The sequence below is a fragment of the Delphinapterus leucas genome, chromosome 4, assembly GCF_059928025.1.
Source record: "Delphinapterus leucas isolate spDelLeu-1000000601 "Yukka" chromosome 4, BTC_Dleu_Yukka2, whole genome shotgun sequence".
NCBI lineage: Eukaryota > Metazoa > Chordata > Mammalia > Artiodactyla > Monodontidae > Delphinapterus > Delphinapterus leucas.
In genome coordinates, this window is record NC_143132.1 from 47,448,654 (window position 1) to 47,467,217 (window position 18,564).

The window sequence follows — 18,564 nt, forward strand, 5'->3', positions numbered from 1 at the left end:
GGTATGTAAATGAAAAAATATACAGTAAGTGCACGCTTGATATGACTATGCAGGCAACAGTTAGTTTCAGATACTCTTGGACGGTTCATGCATAAACCTTCCCAAAGTACAAGTTCAGTCAGTCTTTTGAGGGATGTGGAGGGATAATTAAAAAGGACTGAGTTCCTTGCAATAATATCGGTATAAACCAAATAAGGGAGGGTGGTCAGTTATATATATTACTTACTGTAATTTGTGATTGTCGAGGAAGAGGTGTGGCTGTTGGTGTGATAGTAATACTGCTGGTGACTTTATTGGTTGTTTTGTTTAGTGCCCCATTAGTTAAGCTTTGAGTTCGGTTATCCTGCAGTGATGCTGAAGGGCTGGCAGGTCTCACGGAGCTAGCTACGGCTTGCATGTAAGGACTTCCTAAGTGAATGTGGATTTTATTATCCTCAGTAGTTATCACACTTGAACTGTTACTGTTTGAACGCTGAAACTGCCATGATGACTGCCGATCAGGGGAGACTCTGAAAATCGCGTGCTTGGCACTGATTTCTATCGGCTCTGGAGAGCGTCCCTGCTCAGGGGAGCTAGTTGAACCAGTAACAGCCAAAACCTGAATAGGTGACATTGTCCTTTCTGGAGTTATGGAACCACAAGACTCTGGGGTCTGTGCCCTGGCAAAGGTTGCCATGGTAATTGGGGACATGCCTTGCTCTAAATTCATAAGGCCTTCAGCAGAGGTTTTTGATTTCACTGGAGTTATGGAGGCATTTTGGAGGATGGTTATCCTTTGCTTCGGGGTGCCACAGTTTGGTATCACTGCAGTGCTTGTGTAAGAGTGAGGACTCTCTGTGGTCGGACTTGTGATTTCAAGAGTGGCTGTGTTTTGGACATGGTCTGGAGTAACCTTTATATGCAGTGGCTGCCCAGGTGTGTGGCTTAGGACTAGATCTCCAGGTTGCACAAAGTTGCCATTGGGTTTAGTTTGTATTTTTCCATTCTGAGGATGGCCCTCCTTGGACTTCATCCAAGGAATCCATAGCTTCCTGTTAACAGGACAGGGAGTAGATGAGTTGCATTTGAAGGACAGCACGGACTCCTCATCATTAGGGTCCTCATTCTGGTCCTCACTCTCCTCATATAACTGACCGTTGATGACTGCTCGTTCCAGAGGAATGAGACTCTTGTAATCAGGTGGCTCATTGTCTACTGCTTCTGTTTGAACTTCTTTAGAAAATACTTGAGGGTCAGAGATTCTTCTTCCATTGAGACTGGGCCGGAGGCTCTTACTGAAATGACGGTACCGCTCTAACTCTTTAGTGAGGTTTTCGATCTCTCTTCCTAAATCTCTGTTCCTGTTTTCTTGTTGACTGAGTTTCTTTTGCAGAACTGAATGATCTCCCTGGAGGAGACATATCAGGTCTTCAGTTGCCATGTATTCATGAATTTTCTCTTTCAGTGCATCCACTTCTCTTGAGAGGTGACCTGATTTAGCTTCTTCTTCCTGAAGCCTTTTGAAAAGCCATTGTTCATGACTGGAGTCTGTCTTTTCTGCTAACTTGTATTTGGCAAGTTCCATTTTAACATGTTCCAGCTCTTCAGATAAAAATTGAGCTTTGTCTCGTTCATTAGCATACCTTCGTTCTAGAGTCTCATACTCATCTTCAGTTTTCATGAGGTCGTCCTCAATGGATTTCATATCCTTTAACTTCAGTTTCAGTCTTTCCACTTCTTGAGAGAGCTCTTTAATCTTATTGTTCTCTTGGTGTAATGCTATTGTGGACTTACCAGAATCTTGATTTAATTTGTTTTTTAGGAAATCTTTCTCAATTGCTTCCAATGATTGAAGCCTGTTTTTCAACATGTTCACTTTGGACAGGAGATCATTTCCTTTCTCTTCTTCTGCTTTCAGTTTGTTTTTTAGATCATCTCTCTCTTTCGTTACACTGTACATTTTTTCTTCCACATCAGTTTTGGACTTCAGTGCCCTTTTAGTTTCCTCAATTAACTTCTCAGTAACCGTTGTCACTTTATTTTGCTCCACTTGAAGCTGAGAAGCAGCAGCTTGTAACTTATCTTCAGTTTGCTTTAATTTTTCACTCATTGTTTTCCGTTCATCTACCAGCATCACAGTTAATGTTTTCAGTTTAGTTAAGTCCTCTTTTAGGGTGAATTCTGTCTTCTCCAGACGACTTTCAATGGCTTCTAGCTCTTTGATCCTTATCTTTAAACTCTCCAGTTCCTGAGATAACTGCTTTGTGGTCATCCTTTCTTTTTCTAAATTACATTTCAGAGAGTAACATTCTTGTTTGCTTTTGTTGAAAGCATCTTCTAATTTTTCCAGAGCCATAATTCTTTTATTGAGTTTTTCAACCTCGAGTTTAAAGTCTTTACTCTGTGATGTTTCCTTTTCCAGCCTCTTATTGAGATCTCTGCACTGCTCCTCCATTTTTATGAGCTCTTCATCCTTCCCTTCCATTTCTAGCACACGTTTCCTGAGCTCCTCCACCTCAGCCATGATACTGGAGTTTCCATATTCTCCCTTGTTAATTTTTTCTTTTATATCTTGCAGCTCCTCTTCTGCTTTTCGTAAAGATCTGTTTGTCTCTTCTAACTCATCAATTTGCCGGCTGAGTGCTGCCAGCTTTTGTCGAAGCTGGCGATTTTGGCTGTCCTCATTGGTGAGCTTCGCCATAATTGTTTCTTGGTTCTGGTGAAACTTTGTGGTCTGCGTGTGCAGATCGTTCTCTAGTCTGGTTGCCTTCTGCTCTTCTTCCTGAACTCTGGCTTCAGCAAGGGCTAGTTTAGCATGTGTTTCCTTTGCACTCGTGGTTAGGTCTTGGATTTTCTGTCTTTGAAGGGCAAGCTGTGCCGTCAGCCTTTGTTGTTCGTCCACCACCATCAAAGCAAAAGACTTCAGTTTGGTCAGCTCCTCTTTCAGGGCAGTGACCCTCTTCTCTTTTTCTTGCTCCTCCTTCTTCTGGGACTCCGTTTCTTGGTCAATTAACCTTTTTAATCTGAAAAATACAAGAGCACATTCTATTTTGTAACTGGTGCTTTAGTAACTTGTCAGCTGTAAGTAAACATTCATGTGATTTAGAAAGACAGTATCGACTCATACAGTATATGGAAAGGAGTTCCTGAATTTGATGGGGGAGGAGAATCTTGATTAAACAGATGTCTTGCTTTTTTTGTTTTCACTACCTGCTTACCTCTCACCCCTCATTGATTGGTAACAGTTGCAGTTCACCAGGAGGGCAAGAATATTTGGTTTAAATTGCTTGTGTAACGTATAATCAGTAGACATTGTAGCCTGAAGGCTGTAAAAACAGACACAAGCTTGAGATTCAGTTGGAGGAAGCTTCCAGACTGGCCCTACTCTTACCAACTAATTAACCTGGGCAGTTATTTAACATCCCCAGGGCTTCAGTTTCCTCTATGAAAAATGGAGGCAATAATTGTATTATTTCAGGGGCCATCTGTGAAAATTAAATGAGATAATTTGTCTAAGATTCTCACAGTGCTGGCACATAATAAGCATTTGATAAGTGTTGTTGATCCATTTTATTAATGTGGTTATTATTATATTTATCAGATGGTTGGCTTGAACCATTACGTGATACATTAATGTTTGGTGATCAGCTTCCTGATTCTTAGTTAAGATAAAATTTATTCACATTGCTTAGAAGTTAGGCACTTTACTGATGGACCTATTTGCCAGTTTAAATTTGGTTTACACTAGCCTGACATTGTGTCAGGAATCAATTCACATATATCTCTGTCCCCACAGTGGATGGTAGTTGAATGAGAGTAATTGACAGGCACCTAAAGGGGTTCAGAGTGTTCATAACACTTGGGAAGAGCATGGGATTTGATACAAAAGAGCTTGATAAGTGACATGTTAGAAATGATGGAGGAAAAATTCTTATCAGGAACATAATGAGTCCCTCTTGAATGATGACTCTATGATAACATGTTATTTTTTTTCTTTATATCTTAAGTTTGTCAACAAAACAGGAGGACATTTTACCTGCAATATAAACTGTCTCTTCCACACATTTTTTCCCTCAGTATTGAGGTCGTAGTTTTAAATTTGTGGCACTCCTTAATTACACTGGTAATGGGCTGATTATAGAGGATGTAATTACAGCTTTGCAGTATTGTTATACGGAAGCTAAAATAGGATGGAATCCCTGAAAAATTGAACTAAAGGACTTGTCATGGATTAGAAGTTATAAATATTTGTTTTCTGATCAAGCATAGAGAATTCATAATACTTTAATATATCTTTTCTACTAGGAATGAGTTAACTATCCAATGCATGTCTTTACTCCTTGCCACAGAACTTTCTTTTTAAAGTTGTTCAGGATTTGAGAGGACATTTTACTAGGAAGTTAACTTGGGGTATTCTTCTTGGAAATAAGAGTCCTTTTTGAGATTCTAATCCACTCTTCTGTAATTACACTACACAAGAGGAACGTGTTTAAAATAATTGTATAATGAAAGAACTCTCAAACTTTTTTATGGGGAGGATCCACTTTTAGTTTTTCCTGTTTTGAGAACCTGACAGGCTGGCCCAAGGGCTGTGGTCTGTGAAATTCTGAAGAAGCTGGTCTGGATGCCGGGGTGGGGTGGTTGATGATCTCATCCACAGTCTTGGCAAGAGGCTTGCCCATGGCTTCTGGCTCTGTCCCACTCCCTATTTGAGACACATGGGAACCTGAGAAGAGAAACACGGCGGCTCCCTCCCGAAAGGTAGTGACTTCACAACCCAGTGGCAGAGTCCATGGGAAACTGCTTTGGTGGTGAAGTGGTTACAGAAACTTTGGCAAAGTGCTTCTTCCTCCCACCTTAGCATTAGAATGGTATTTAACAGTACTGCAGCGAAATATTTTCCCCTCTCTACATCACAGTTCTTAGAATTTTATTAGAGAACAGTTTCACAAAAACTTTTCAGGATTTTTCAACTTATTAAATAATACCATGTGCCATTTCATTTTCATGAGAAGAAGGTATGTTTTCTTAGGATACGAAGGAGGGAAGACTGTTTGAAGTATAATGAAAAGAACATTAAAATTGAATGGTCATCAGTGAATCTTAGCATTGCCATAACTGGCAAAAAAGATTCTGAAGACGCTTCAGTTTCCATTGTGTTCAGTGTTTCCAGCAGCAAGCATGATGCATCTTTTTCAGCATGGTGCAAGTTCATTTATCTTTTTCATGGTTTCTGAAAATCAGCTGGTATCCCCATCTGTTTCCAAGCCCCATCTTACACAGACACATGAAACTGACAATTCGAATACATTTGCTCTCAGCATTTCGTTACTACTTGTTTCCTAACAACCTGCTATTCCCCTGGACCAGTCCCATGAGCACACCTTAGGACAGTCAACAGGCTAGTCAGGTAAAGCCTTTCAGGGAGGAAAATAGGAATTTATATGCAGAAAGAGTTATACCCCCAACCATCAACCAATGTGAATCCAGGATAGGAGGGAGGCCCTGATGGAACCTTTCCAGAGCCAGTTGGGTGCTTGTAATGCTATTACACATTGCAGGGTTGTGATGTATGTATGAGAGAGAGAGAAAAAAAGAGAGAGGCAGAGACACTGGTTATGCTACTGAATTGGAATCAGCACTTTTGGTATGGTGAATGGGTTGATCCTAAATTATTCACTATTTCTTGCCTTATATCCAGAAGCATTTTGAAGGATAAAGTTTGAGGTTAATTTATAGTCTTGAAGAAAGGTGTTTCTTTGTAAAGTTAGCTGGTCTTACAAGATTTGAAGCTGCAAGCCTGGCGTGTTGTGCACAGTGCCCTAAACAAGGAAGCTAATTGCCACAATGCTAACTACTAATGCAGGGATATATATATATATATATATATATATATATATATATATTTATGTGAGTGTATAATACAAGTGTGTGTGTTTATGTGTATATACACACATATAGTTGACTAGGTTATTTTTTTTTTCTTTCAAATATATATTTGAATGCTTTCAGCAAATATTTGCTGAGAGTTGACTGCATTTTAGTTATTTGAGGTCCACAATCACTTATCTAGAATTTCCAAAGCCAAATGTTTCCAAAATTCTAGAGTTTTCAAATTTTAGAAGGGCAGTAAGGAGCATCCACCATATATTATATAACAGCTTCAGTAAGGCCTGTGGCACCACCTCCTATAAGCAAACCTCTGAATACTTCTACAGTGAACCATGTGAATAGTTACACTGAGTGGGATAATTAAGATAATAAATAACCTCACATCCATTCAGGTTTTGCTGCCAAATGAGTTCAGATAAGAAGTTTTGCTGCCACAATTTAGCAAAAACTTTATGTAGTTTTTAGATCTTTGAAATTGCAGACAAGGGATTGTGGACGTGTACAATGAGGGTATAGACTTGGTATCTTTTTGGTAAGGAGGGTGTGGAGTTTGAGAGTCCTAAGGCAGCTTCCTTCTTCAGTAGGATTGGGTTTTAAACCAAACAGTAACAATTTTCTGTCTCCATTATTTTTCTTTGCATATTAACAGGCTCTAGGCATTGATGCTGACTGACTTTTTATGCTAATACAGATTATCATTGACTCTGGTTTTGCTAGTAACAGCAGATAAGTGATTTTGAGAGCTTTTAACCAGGGTACTCATAATCTTGAAAGCAGCATAGACCTTGGGATGTCCAGATATGAAATTCTTCCCCTCAGAACTGTGAGGTCAAATTATTGCTCCTTTTCCCATGAATAGTTCCAATTAGTATGCCTTTGTGCCTTTTCCAATTAATATGTTTGTATAATCTATGCTAGGGTTTCTTCAACGTCAGCACTATTGACGTTTTGGGCCAACTGATTCTTTATGGTGGAGGGCCTTGTAAGATGTTTAGCAGCATCTTTGGTCTCAGTAGATGCTCGTAACATCTCCCCAGTTGTGACAACCAAAAATATCTCCAGACATCGGCCAGTATCTTATGGGGGGTGCAGCATCACCCCCAGTTGAGAACCACTGATCTAAGCCTGTGTTCGTGTTGTGTGTGTGTTTATACACGTGTATATGCCAGTCTGTCATTATAAGTTAGACTCTTTATGGTCCTGCCTGACTCATCTTTCCCGCCTCACTTACATATACACCTGGTGATTGTATCTTCTCTGCTCAGAGCCTGTTCCTTACCAGTGCTTCTCACAGTTTAAGGTTCATTTGAATCACCTGGGAATCTTGTTCAATGGCAGATTCCAATTTTGTACGCAGGGGATGGGCCTCAAAATTTGCATTACAGCATGCTCCCAGGTGATGCCAGGACTAAGGCTTTACTATGTATGTGTCAGATGTTTAGTGGAAATAGTATTCTGTCTCAATATTAACTCAGCCAATTGTTCATCATTGATAATACCCCAAACTGTCGGCATAGCATATATTCCTGACCTACAGGGCCATCCATTCTTCTCACAGAGAACATCAGGTAGGACTAATGACTAATCTAAAATCTCTCATCATTACTGGAAAAAATGACTTAAAATGCATATCATAGGTATTCGATTAGTACCTAATTTTCACCTTAAAAAAGGCAGTAGGGCTTCCCTGGTGGCGCAGTGGTTGAGAGTCCGCCTGCCGATGCAGGGGACGCGGGTTCGTGCCCCGGTCCGGGAGGATCCCACATGCCACGGAGCGGCTGGGCCTGCGCGTCCAGAGCCTGTGCTCCGCAACGGGAGAGGCCACAACAGTGAGAGGCCCGCATACCGCAAAAAAAAAAAAAAAAAAGGCAGTAAATAACTTTAGTTCTAGCCCAAAGACTAAAATTTTTTGAAACTATATACCATAGTAAAAGAATTCTGGTAAAAGAATGCTGCCATTCTTTTAGTGCCAGTGATGTGCTGCCAAGCACTGAGCTAAGTCAGTAGTACAGCTATTGCTTCTAATTCTCAGGTGAGCCTATGGGGTTTGAGATTATTCTCTATTTTACAGCCATGAAAATTGAGGGTCAGAAAGATCAGGAAAGGGCAGACAGAGCCTGTTCTCTTTCCCCATACTACAATGCCTCTCCAACAAAGAACACAAACTAGTTCATGGACCTGGTCCACATCTGAAGTGTCTTTCTCCAGGAACACTCTGTGTGTTAGAGAAACTTATCAGCCTAAAGAAAAATTCTCACTTATCATTGTGCTTGCTTTCTTTTTAGTTCATATCTCACAGAGCAGTGGTTTTCAAGTGTTTGCTCATAACTCCTAAAATAATTTTCTATTATGTACAATTAATTTGTTCCTGTAAAGAGTAATTATTAGCACTTTCTTTTAGCAAATGCTGTCTTTTTTACTAATTGAGGTATAATTGAAAAATAAAGTTATAAGATATTTAAAGTATGCAATGTGATGATTTGATATACATATATATGAATTATGAAAGGATTCTCACCAAGTTAATAGTTCCATTACCTCACATGTTCACCTTTTTTGTGTGTGTAAGAACACTTAGGTTCTGTTCTCTCAGCAAATTTCAATTATAAAATACAGTATTATCAACTGTTACCACCGTGTTATACATGATAACCTCAGACAGTATTCATCTTATAACTATAGTTTTACCAGCCCCTCCCTATTTCCCCCATATCCCCAGTCCCTGGCAACCACCATTCTACTCTCTTTCTGAGTTCAACTTTTTTTTTAGATTCCACATTTAAGTAATACCATGCACTATTTGTCTGTCTCTGCCTAGCTTATTTCACTTTGCATAATGCCCTCTAGGTTCATCCATGTTATTGCAAATGGCAGGATTTCCTTCTTTTTAAAGGCTGAATAATATTCTAACATATGTGTGTACACACATGTAAATGTATATATGTACTGTAGATATATAATGTATTATATATTAACATTTACATGTATACATTATATCTAAATATTATACACTTTTACATACATAGTATAAAATATACTTTACATGTATTTACATATGTGTATTTACATATGTAACACATATACATATTTATATATGTAAAATACATTTGTATATATGCACCCATACACGCCACACTTTGTTTACCCATTCATCTGTTGTCAGACACTCAGACTGTTTCCATACCTTGGCTATTGTGAATAATGCTGCAGTGAACATGGGAGTACAGATATCTCTTCAAGATAGTGATTTCATTTCCTTGGGATATATACCAAAGGATCACATGGTAGTTCTATTTTCAATTTCTTGAGAAACCTCTACACTGTTTTCTATAGTGGCTGTACCAGTTTACATTCCCATCTGCAGTGTGCAGCAGTTCCCTTTTCTCCACATCCTCCCTAGCGTTTGTTATCTCGTCTTTTTGATAATAGACATCCTCACAGACGTGAGATGATATCTCATTGTGGTTTTGATCTGCATTTCCCTGATGATTAGTGATGTGGAGTGCCTTTTCATATACCTGTTGGCCATTTGTATGTCTTCTTTGGAAAAGTGTCTGTTCAGGTCCTTTGCCCATTTTTTAATTGGGTTATTTGAATTTTCTGCTTTGAGTTGTATGAGTTCTTTGTATATTTTGGATAATAACCCCTTATCAGTTATATATGGTTTGCAAATATTTTCTCCCATTCCGTAGGATACCTTTTCATTTTGTTCATGGTTTCCTCTGCTGTGCAGAAGCTCTTTTTAGTTTGATGTAGTCCTATCTGCTTATTTTTACTTCTGTTACCTTTGCTTTTGGTGTCAAATTCAAAACATCATTGCCAAGACCAGTGTCAGGGAGCTTGCCCCTATATTTTTTTTCTAGGACTTTTAGTTTCAGGTCTTAGGTTCAAATCCGTAATCCATTCTGAGTTGATTTTTGTGTATAATGTAGGACAGGAGTCCAATTTCATTCTTTTGCATGTGAATATCCTGTTTTTCTAGCAGCAGTTTTTGAAGAGACTATCCTTTCCCCCTTGTATATTCTTGGCTCCTTTGTTGAAAATTAATTGACTATATATGGATGGGTTTATGTCTGGGATCTCTTTTGTGTTTCACTGGTCTCTGTGTCTTTTTTTATGCCAATACCAACTGTTTTGATTATTATAGGCTTCTAGTATAGTTTGAAATCAGGACATATGATGCCTCCAGCTTTGTTCTTTATCAAGATTGCTTTGGCTATTCAGGGTCTTTTGTGGTTCCATGTACATTTTAGGATTGTTTTTTCTATTTCTGTGAAAAATTACATTGGAATTTTGATAGGAATTACATTGAATCTGTAGATCATTTGGATAGTATGGACATTTTAACAATAATAATTCTTCCAATCCATGAACATGGAACATCAGTCCATTTATCTGTGTCTTCTTCATTTTATTTCATCAATGTCTTATAGTTTTACTATACAGATCTTTTACTTCCTTGGTTAAATTTATTCCTAAGTATTTTATTCATTTTGATGCTATTGTAAATGGAATTGTTTTCTTAATTCTCTTTTGGTAATTTGTTCTAAAACAATTTTTTTAAACTAAGTACACCTTCACACATTTTAAAGCTGGCATCTAGAATTTTTTATTCAAGGTTTAAATAATTGCAAAAGATATATATTAATGTCTGCCATATAATCTAAAAGTCATCACTGGCAAACCAGTCAACCAAATCAGACATTCAGGAAAAGTCTGGCTTCATTTTTCAACTTAAGTACAAGTGTAAATACACGTCCCTCTGGCAACCATTTCACTTCTAGAAGAGATGAGGAACAAGAGCTTATTACCCTGAGTTGTCCCCAGATGAAATAACAGGCACTGTTATTTGCCTGTATCCATCCAGTTGGTTCTGAAGCTGCTGCTGCTCTGCTCTCATGGGACACTATCAGGAGTATTTCTAGAATTGTCCCTTTGTCTGTGCCCCAGAGGGGTTTCCAACCCAGGAAGATACAATGTAAGAAGATCTTACATTAATTTGGTAAGATTTTGTTAAGTAAGAAGAGGACTCTTTTGAAAGGGTTGTTAAAAAAGGAAACTTGTAGAGCACAAGCACTTTTCTTCTGGCAGACAGCATGTGTGTGAATTGCGGATGTAGACACTGATTCCCTTAAAGCTCTCCATGCTTATACCTCTGGAAATTCTTTGTGTACCCACAAGAGTATGTGTACTCCAGTTTGAAGAATACTGTCTTGGAGTACTCATATTCATGTTCAAGTACTGACATGAGAGGATTATAGGAACATTCATTGAATCCTGTCCAATAAAAACAGGTTGTAGAAGCTGGTTTTATGTACACAAATGTGAGGTAGTTAAATCCAAACTGGCTTACAGCAGTGGCTTATAACAGCTCTTCTTTAAAGTTTCTATTATGGCTCGGAACTGTCAAAACTTACTGTAGTTTATCACTATTATTCTGTGCAATGCCAGCTCCTTGTTTTTTCAAAAATAATCACGTATGTAATCTTGAGCATTCTTTGGTACTAATCATAATGCTGGTTCCTTATTACAAAGTATACATTCAGAGCATCTTTTCAGTTTTTATTTACACACACGTCAGCACACATGTGTGAATGTATTTCATCTCCTCTAAGTAAGACACTTAGTAATATGCATCATATAACACACACAATGAAACAGATGGTGTGTCTAAATGTTATAATGCCAGTCATACCCATAATAACTTATATATAATTCTCATCACTTTTGATTTGTGTTTTATTTATGTACATTACAATCAACACTACTAAAATATAAGCTTCTTAAGAACAGGACACATGTCTGATTCATTTGTGTCTTCTATATTGTCTACTACAAAGCCCTTATATGTAGAAGGTACCAAATGAATGGCTTTTTGAATGAATGAATGAACATTTTCCTGTGGGAAATACTGTAGTATTGTCCTAACTAATTTTATTCATTTTTAAAAGAAGGTGCTCTGGTGTTTACCATGTGCCTGGTTTTAGGTATTTAAAAAAATTAGGTGTAAATGGTTTTCCCGTTGGTGTTCTCCAAGTACACTGGCCTCTGGAAAGAACTGAGACTGTTCTTCCTTCTTCGGATCCCTGCACTAGAACTGTATATGCTTGCTTGTTTGAGGAGAAGGGAGATGGGTGGTAAATGTCCACATCCTAGCCCCCCACTCTCCTTTGGTTATTTCATGTCTGCAAACAAAGGAGTGGTCCTTTTTATTTTTTCCTCAGAGCCAGAGCTCTACTGTACAAATATGTTTGTTTATTACACAAGCAACATTAACAACAATGAAACTGAAAAGGAAATATTCACATATGGTCTGACCACCCTAACACATCAATTATGTTTCTACTTTTCCAGATCCTTTCCCAGTTTTTCATACAACTGGCCCATATAAATAAGCTTAGCATGATTATCAAGCAATAAAACCACAAGCCATTAATGGCATTGTGTTGTTTCTGGTAGCTATAGAAATCAACCTATAAGTAGTGAACAACTTCAGAGTCAGCTTAGTTTCTCACCTGTCATCTTTTAGAGGACAAATACCCACTGTATTTACTATATGGATCTTGAATTTACTGTTTCTGATGTTATGTATATAGCAACACTTTTGTTCATTTAATTTGCAAACAACAAAGAATATAATACTGGGACTATACTGAGATGAACAGGGAGGGTTCCTGTTCTCCAGAGTTTGTAGGCTTTTGGGAAAGAATGAGCAGATATGAGGACTCTAAAGAGCTTTTGATTATGTGGGTTATGTCTGTCAATATTTATAGTATTAGAAATTCAGACCAAGATATTTTAAAGTATTTATATATTTATTCATTAAAAATAATAAACCCACTATATGTTAACATAAATAAGATATTTTTATGAAAAATAACTTTTTCTAACCCAAAAACTTAGTGGGAAGGGTTGTTTTATATTTTTGCAAACTCTAATGCCTGGCTTAATTGAAGGCAGCTGGATTCTCAAATCTGTTTCACACATTCCATCAGCTGTAAGAGCAATGACGTCACCACATGTCATCTCGCCTTTGGAAAACTCCTTTTATGCTTGTGAGGGAATGAATGAAAAAGATAGCGTTATTATGAAAATAGCTTTGACCTCACAGACCTCTTGAAAGGGGCCATAGTTTGAGAATCACTGTTCATCTCGAGAATAGACAGTTGAAGCATAAATGGCAAATATGTCTTTCTCTGGAAAAGTCTCTGGTTTAGGCTGTCACCTTCTTCAGGCTGTTACTGAGTGAGCCCTTCGCTTCATATTGATGAAGTCCCCAGATTCACTGGCCTACTCACTGCTTTAGTGTTTACGTTGTTAATAAAACTAGTTGCTCCCCATCATAGATAGATGGAAGATTCCCTGCCTTCAAATACCTCTTTCCTAGTTTTTAGAAAAATCCTAAGTGACAAAACTGCCTCCATAAGACATCGTGTTTTGTTTGAAACCACAATTTGAAATAAGGGCATGGAAACCACTGAGTGACCTGGTTCTTAAATGGGTTCATTCACAGTGCTGTGCAGGTCGGCAGACATTTAATTCATTTCAGACTTTTATGAGGCAATTACAGTGAGCACCTACTATGTGCAAAGTACTGTGCCTGTTATTTATCAGTTTACCTTTTTCTGTTAAAACCTGCCTGTATACTTGCAGACCTTACTCTAGTCATAACTTATAATAGTTTCCCATCAACAACGAAACAGTGTGATGATACCAAGTCCTGTTTAGTCTTTTCTTAAGATATATGAAATAGTGTATCTCTCATTCTAGTCCTGTGTAACTTCACCTCGATGGGCCTCAATTCCTATATTTGCTTTCATTCTTCCAGCACTAGTTTAATACATTACTTTTTCTTCTTGATTTAACATGTTCATTAATAAGCAGAAAACTACATATAATGCTTTATTCATTTTTATATCTGCTCTCATGGCTGGACTTTGATAGTCTGATTATAATGATGTCCCACTATATCTTTAAGCAATTTTTATCTAATATGTAGTTTTAATTGTTGCATTGTATTGATAGCAGCCATGTTTATGGTTAAATAACCACAGAATTCTAAGCAGTTTGCAGAGTAATTACATGGAATTTGTTAGAAAGCTTCCTTAGGTTGAGATAGGTTCTTGGTAATCAGGCCTGTAATTTATGTTTCCTTGCTCTACTCTTTGCTTTTTCAATGGGACTTTTCACTGTTTAGTCTAATTTTTAGGAGCACTCATATAAATAGCTATGACTAGTCTTTTTTATTCTATGTATGCTGCTTCCTTTTATTTCTCTCACAAGTTAAAGGTTTTTTTAAAAAAATTACAGCTACAGCATACCATAGTCATAATGTAATGCTTGATTCATTTGACTTGGTCAGCAAGATCTAGAAGAACAGTAACACTCTTTTTGGCATCTGCTAGCCAAGTATGAGTATAAATCTGTGTCTGCTTTATGTCCTTGTTACTGAAGATACTGTCATCATCATTGAGATCATTTAGAGACACCATAAATGGGTCCAGATCCAGAAAACTGGGTTGCTGTTTTCCTTCACTGTTTGAAATAAGAATTAGGGTATGAAGTGATGGAGAAGGCTTTAGCTGGTGTCAGAGGAATATACAGTAAAAATGGGGGTGAGTCAGAACTCTTCAACATCTGAACAATCTTGTTTGGCTCCCCAGGGGTAAGAGGAAGTGAATTAATAAGATGCAGATCATCAATGACCTACTAATTATAAGGAGGGAGCTTTTAGCAGAGAAACCGGATCCTAAGAGGAGCTTATGAAATCCTCAGATTGAGCAGAGGGACCAGGATTGTTACAAATCTTTTTTTAAAAAGAAGGAAAAAGAGCAAAGAAACTGAGACAAAGGGTCTCCTAGAAAGAAAAACTGCTGAAAGGCAAGGTTTCAGAACTAGAAAAAGGTCAGTCTAAGAGCTCACAGGCGCAGAGCTTGGGGAGTAAGGCTACAAGGAGAATATTTTCATTTTGAGACCATGGAATCTAGGCTAGGAGACTGCACACTCCAGTCAAAGGGCCGGGTGGAGACTTAAAAAGGTGCTCAGTCTAGGCCCAGGAGAGGAAATCAGAACTAACAAGGGAGTGACAATAAGGACAGCATGTGTAAATTTGTACCACGATAATTACTTAGAGCCTGAATTATATGTTGTTAGTTCTTCAGTGCTGTATTGTCAGTTAAGGAACTTTCTAGAAAGAACTGTTGGATGATGGATGTTCATTGAATACCACTAAGCTTATGCTTCCTCATCCCTCATTTTAATTTTTCATATTAAAAATTATCTACTCAGATGGATTTGTCTTTTTGCCATTTACTGAAATAGATTCTTTGCTTTGAATATATTATAGCTATCACGAAGAAACTTAAAAAAAAAATTACTGTGAGTATACTACTACACTAAAGAGCCGACTCACTTTTCTTTTCATGTTCTTCTCCCCACCTCCCCACTCGGAATGAGGTTTGAAAAAGATCCCTCAGATCAGTGTTTTAACATTTTTTTCTTTTCCAGACTTTTCATTTTGATTGCTACTACACCAAAAAAACAAACAAAGGAAAAAAAAATAGCCTGTCTTTCAACAGATTGAGACTTAAGGTCCTCGGCAGACTGGAAGTTTCATCTCCCTGATCTGTCAAGGCCTACGTAGGGCTCCCACAGCCATGGTGCCTTCCCCAGCTGCCTGAGAGAAGTATTCAAAAAGCCCCCCAGCATGTGGTGCCTTGGACTGTCACAGATTGAGTGTGCTCCTATATTCCTGAGAGCACCTTGCCTTGTACATGGCATGCAGAGCTGCCTTTAAGTTTAAGTTGATGGTAATGATGATATTGGGCTTGTTCCCAGGTTGCTAACATTTTGACTGTTTATCAGTCTTTCCATTCCTTCCTCCCCCTCTCTGTGGTTGATTTGGTACTCTTTGTGATCTGTGTTCTTCTGGATCATATTTGTTTGCTCCACCATGGTAGCCTTCTTTAGGATAGGAATGATGTCCTGTCTACTGCCTATTCCCTACTGCCCCAGCAGTAGATGGCAGTAAACAGTGCAGGTGGGTGACAAGGGCCAGGCAAGATGACTGACAGGGAGCAAGTATGCTCACCAGCACCGAGGCACAAATGGGAAAGAGGCAATAGAATACTGTGGGGGGCAGGGTAGTGCTGGGGGAGAAATTCAGATTTTGGAGTTCAGTTTTCAGACCTGAGTCTTGGCTTCCCCACTCTACCTAGTGTGACTGAGCAAGCAATTTAACCTCTACAAATCTCATTTTCTTCATCTGTAGAATGGGGATAATACTGGAACCTCCCTCATAATAGTGCTGTTCCAAGGATCAAGTAAAACAATCTATACAAAAGCCCCTAGCATACTGCCTGGCACAATACATATCAGTTACCACTAGAAGTAGGAAACTGTACTGATGATGACAGTATAGAAGAACATCTCAGCCACAATGGGCTGCCTCATGTAACGGTCACCTGGGAGAGACAGAGTCTGAATTCACACTAGAATGAAAGATACGACTCCATAATCTATTTACTGTGATCTATCTTCAGGCCATTCATGGATCTTTTCAGCCATGCACATGGTTTGCTATACTGATTATCATTGGTAGGCTAGGGTTTCTCGGCTTTGGCAGTACTGACATCTTGGGCTGGATGACTCTTTGGTGTGGGGACTGCCTGTGCATTGCAGGGTGTTTAGCAGCACCCCTGGCCTCTACCCACTAGATGCCAGAAGTAACTCAGCACCCCCAGCTCTGTTGTGACAATCAAACAACGTCTCCCAACATTGCAGAAAACCTGGGGGGGAAATGTCACCTCTGGCTGTAACCACCATTTTAGGGCATAGTTGATTTTTTGGAAAACTTCTGTTAGATCTTTTTGTGTTAGTTGTCTCTGACATTCATAACTCTTCTTCACTGTTTGCTGCTCAAATATATTTGGGATCAGTATTCCCCATTTCTCTTTTGTTCACAGATCTGCACCACAGCTCTTCTCCCTTCCTGGAAGAGAACGTGCTTTGAACGTGTATTATCCAGTGAAATGCCAGCATATCACAACGGATACTAATAGCTGATTCTCCCAAAGCCTCTTTGATGTTCTCCTTCTCTTTCTCCTGTTCTTCGTTCCTTGCGTGTAAACGTGCAGTGACGTTCTCTGCTGCGATAATATGCTCCTAGACTTGTCTGCCTGGGGACACAGAGGTGGGGTGGGCTGACGGATGCAGTCTCTTTCTGTATGTGCTACTGCTGGGCTTAGTTTCCATAGTGGAAAATGTGGAGAGGACTATTGAGGATATTTTATAATGTTTTTTGAACATTTCAGAAAAAAATACAAATAACAGGTTGAGGAATACTCAGATTATCTGAGAAAGAAGTTATTTGAGGTTTTCATACTGTTGTATACTTAACTTTTTAATTATACAAAGTTTACTTTGCTCAGTTTTAACTCTTCAAGAAAGTCTGAATTTCAGTCTTGGATTTCAGATTAGCATTCCTAAATATATACGTCTCCAAATATGTATATTAAAAGGTATAGGGTCCTACCTCATCCTTCATCTGCCAGTTCCTCTTCCCCAACTTATAACCACTGATATTAGTTTCTTACATGTACTTCTGTAGTGTCTTTATGAGTAAATAAGCAAATACAAATATTCTTAGTCTCTCCCTTTTTTATACAAAAAAATAACTTACTATAAACTCTCTTTATCCTTCACCTTGGTTTTTGCAGTTAAATATTTTCTTGGAGATTCTTCTTTTTTTAAGATTTTTTTGATGTGGACCATTTTTAAAGTCTTTATTGAATTGTTACAATATTGGTTCTGTTTTATGTTTTCTGGTTTTTTGGCCCCAAGGCATGTGGGATCTTAGCTCCCCGACCAGGGATCGAACCCACACCCCCTGCATTGGAAGGCGAAGTCTTAACCGCTGGACCGCCAAGGAAGTCCCAGAGATCTTTCTATTAGATCAGTGTTCTTAAGCAGGGACAGAAAAAGGGAATAAAAGTCAACATGGCTGCTAAATAAATCTTTACAACTTCATGCTTAAAAAATTTAAATTTACACGATTTTTGAGATGAAGTAACATAGAGAAACAGGGAGTCATACTTTTGCTGTTTTGAATTTTTAATATTAAGATAAATTATAATAGTAATGTTATTTGGTTATAATTTTATAACAACACCTTAACTGATGTATATCTGTTTTTATAATGTCTGTGTGTAGCATGTGCATTTTCTTAGTTAAGAAACTGAAGCCCAGGAAGACTAAATAATACCATTGTTATGGTAGCCCTGGTACTAGAACACAGACTCCAATTCCCAGTTGCTATCAGTGTGGGATTTAGTTTATAGCGAAAAAGAAACAAGCATACTGAGGGTCTATTCTGTGCCACTTGATCTTACTTAATCCTTAACACAACCTTATGAGGTAAGTATTATTCCTATTTTACAGATGAGGGTAAGGACCAAAACACTAAAATTTAGAGAGGTTAAATAACTACCAAATAGCACAAATAACCAAACCAGAATAAAAACTCACTGTCTACAAAGCATGTGTTCTTTTAGCTTAACCAGTCTACATGCGAGAAAGCCCACGCAGAGTACTGACCTCAGAAGAGTTTCCTCTTTCCTCCATCTCATGCTTTTAGTGTTAATTTGTTCATTCATTCCTGCACTCTAGGTCCCTATCCCATTGACTCCCTGACCC

The 18,564-nt window shown here is 38.3% G+C and overlaps 2 protein-coding genes across 6 annotated transcripts in view; one reads left to right on the forward strand and one right to left on the reverse strand.

Annotated features, from left to right (window-relative positions):
* The window catches only part of CMSS1 (cms1 ribosomal small subunit homolog), a 383,286-nt gene that overhangs the window by 25,750 nt on the left and 338,972 nt on the right, over positions 1-18,564 (forward strand). The gene's annotated exons all lie outside the window — the stretch shown is intronic.
* The window catches only part of FILIP1L (filamin A interacting protein 1 like), a 45,985-nt gene that overhangs the window by 14,921 nt on the left and 12,500 nt on the right, over positions 1-18,564 (reverse strand). For 2 of the 3 annotated variants that reach the window (XM_089910448.1, XM_089910449.1), the window contains exon 1: positions 227-2,982. In XM_089910448.1, coding sequence (XP_089766574.1) covers positions 227-2,887 — 2,661 coding nt within the window. In that variant the 5' untranslated portion in view covers positions 2,888-2,982. Of the gene's footprint in view, positions 1-226; positions 3,003-18,564 lie in introns of those variants that run through there. The other variant, XM_022587164.3, reaches the window with a different exon arrangement.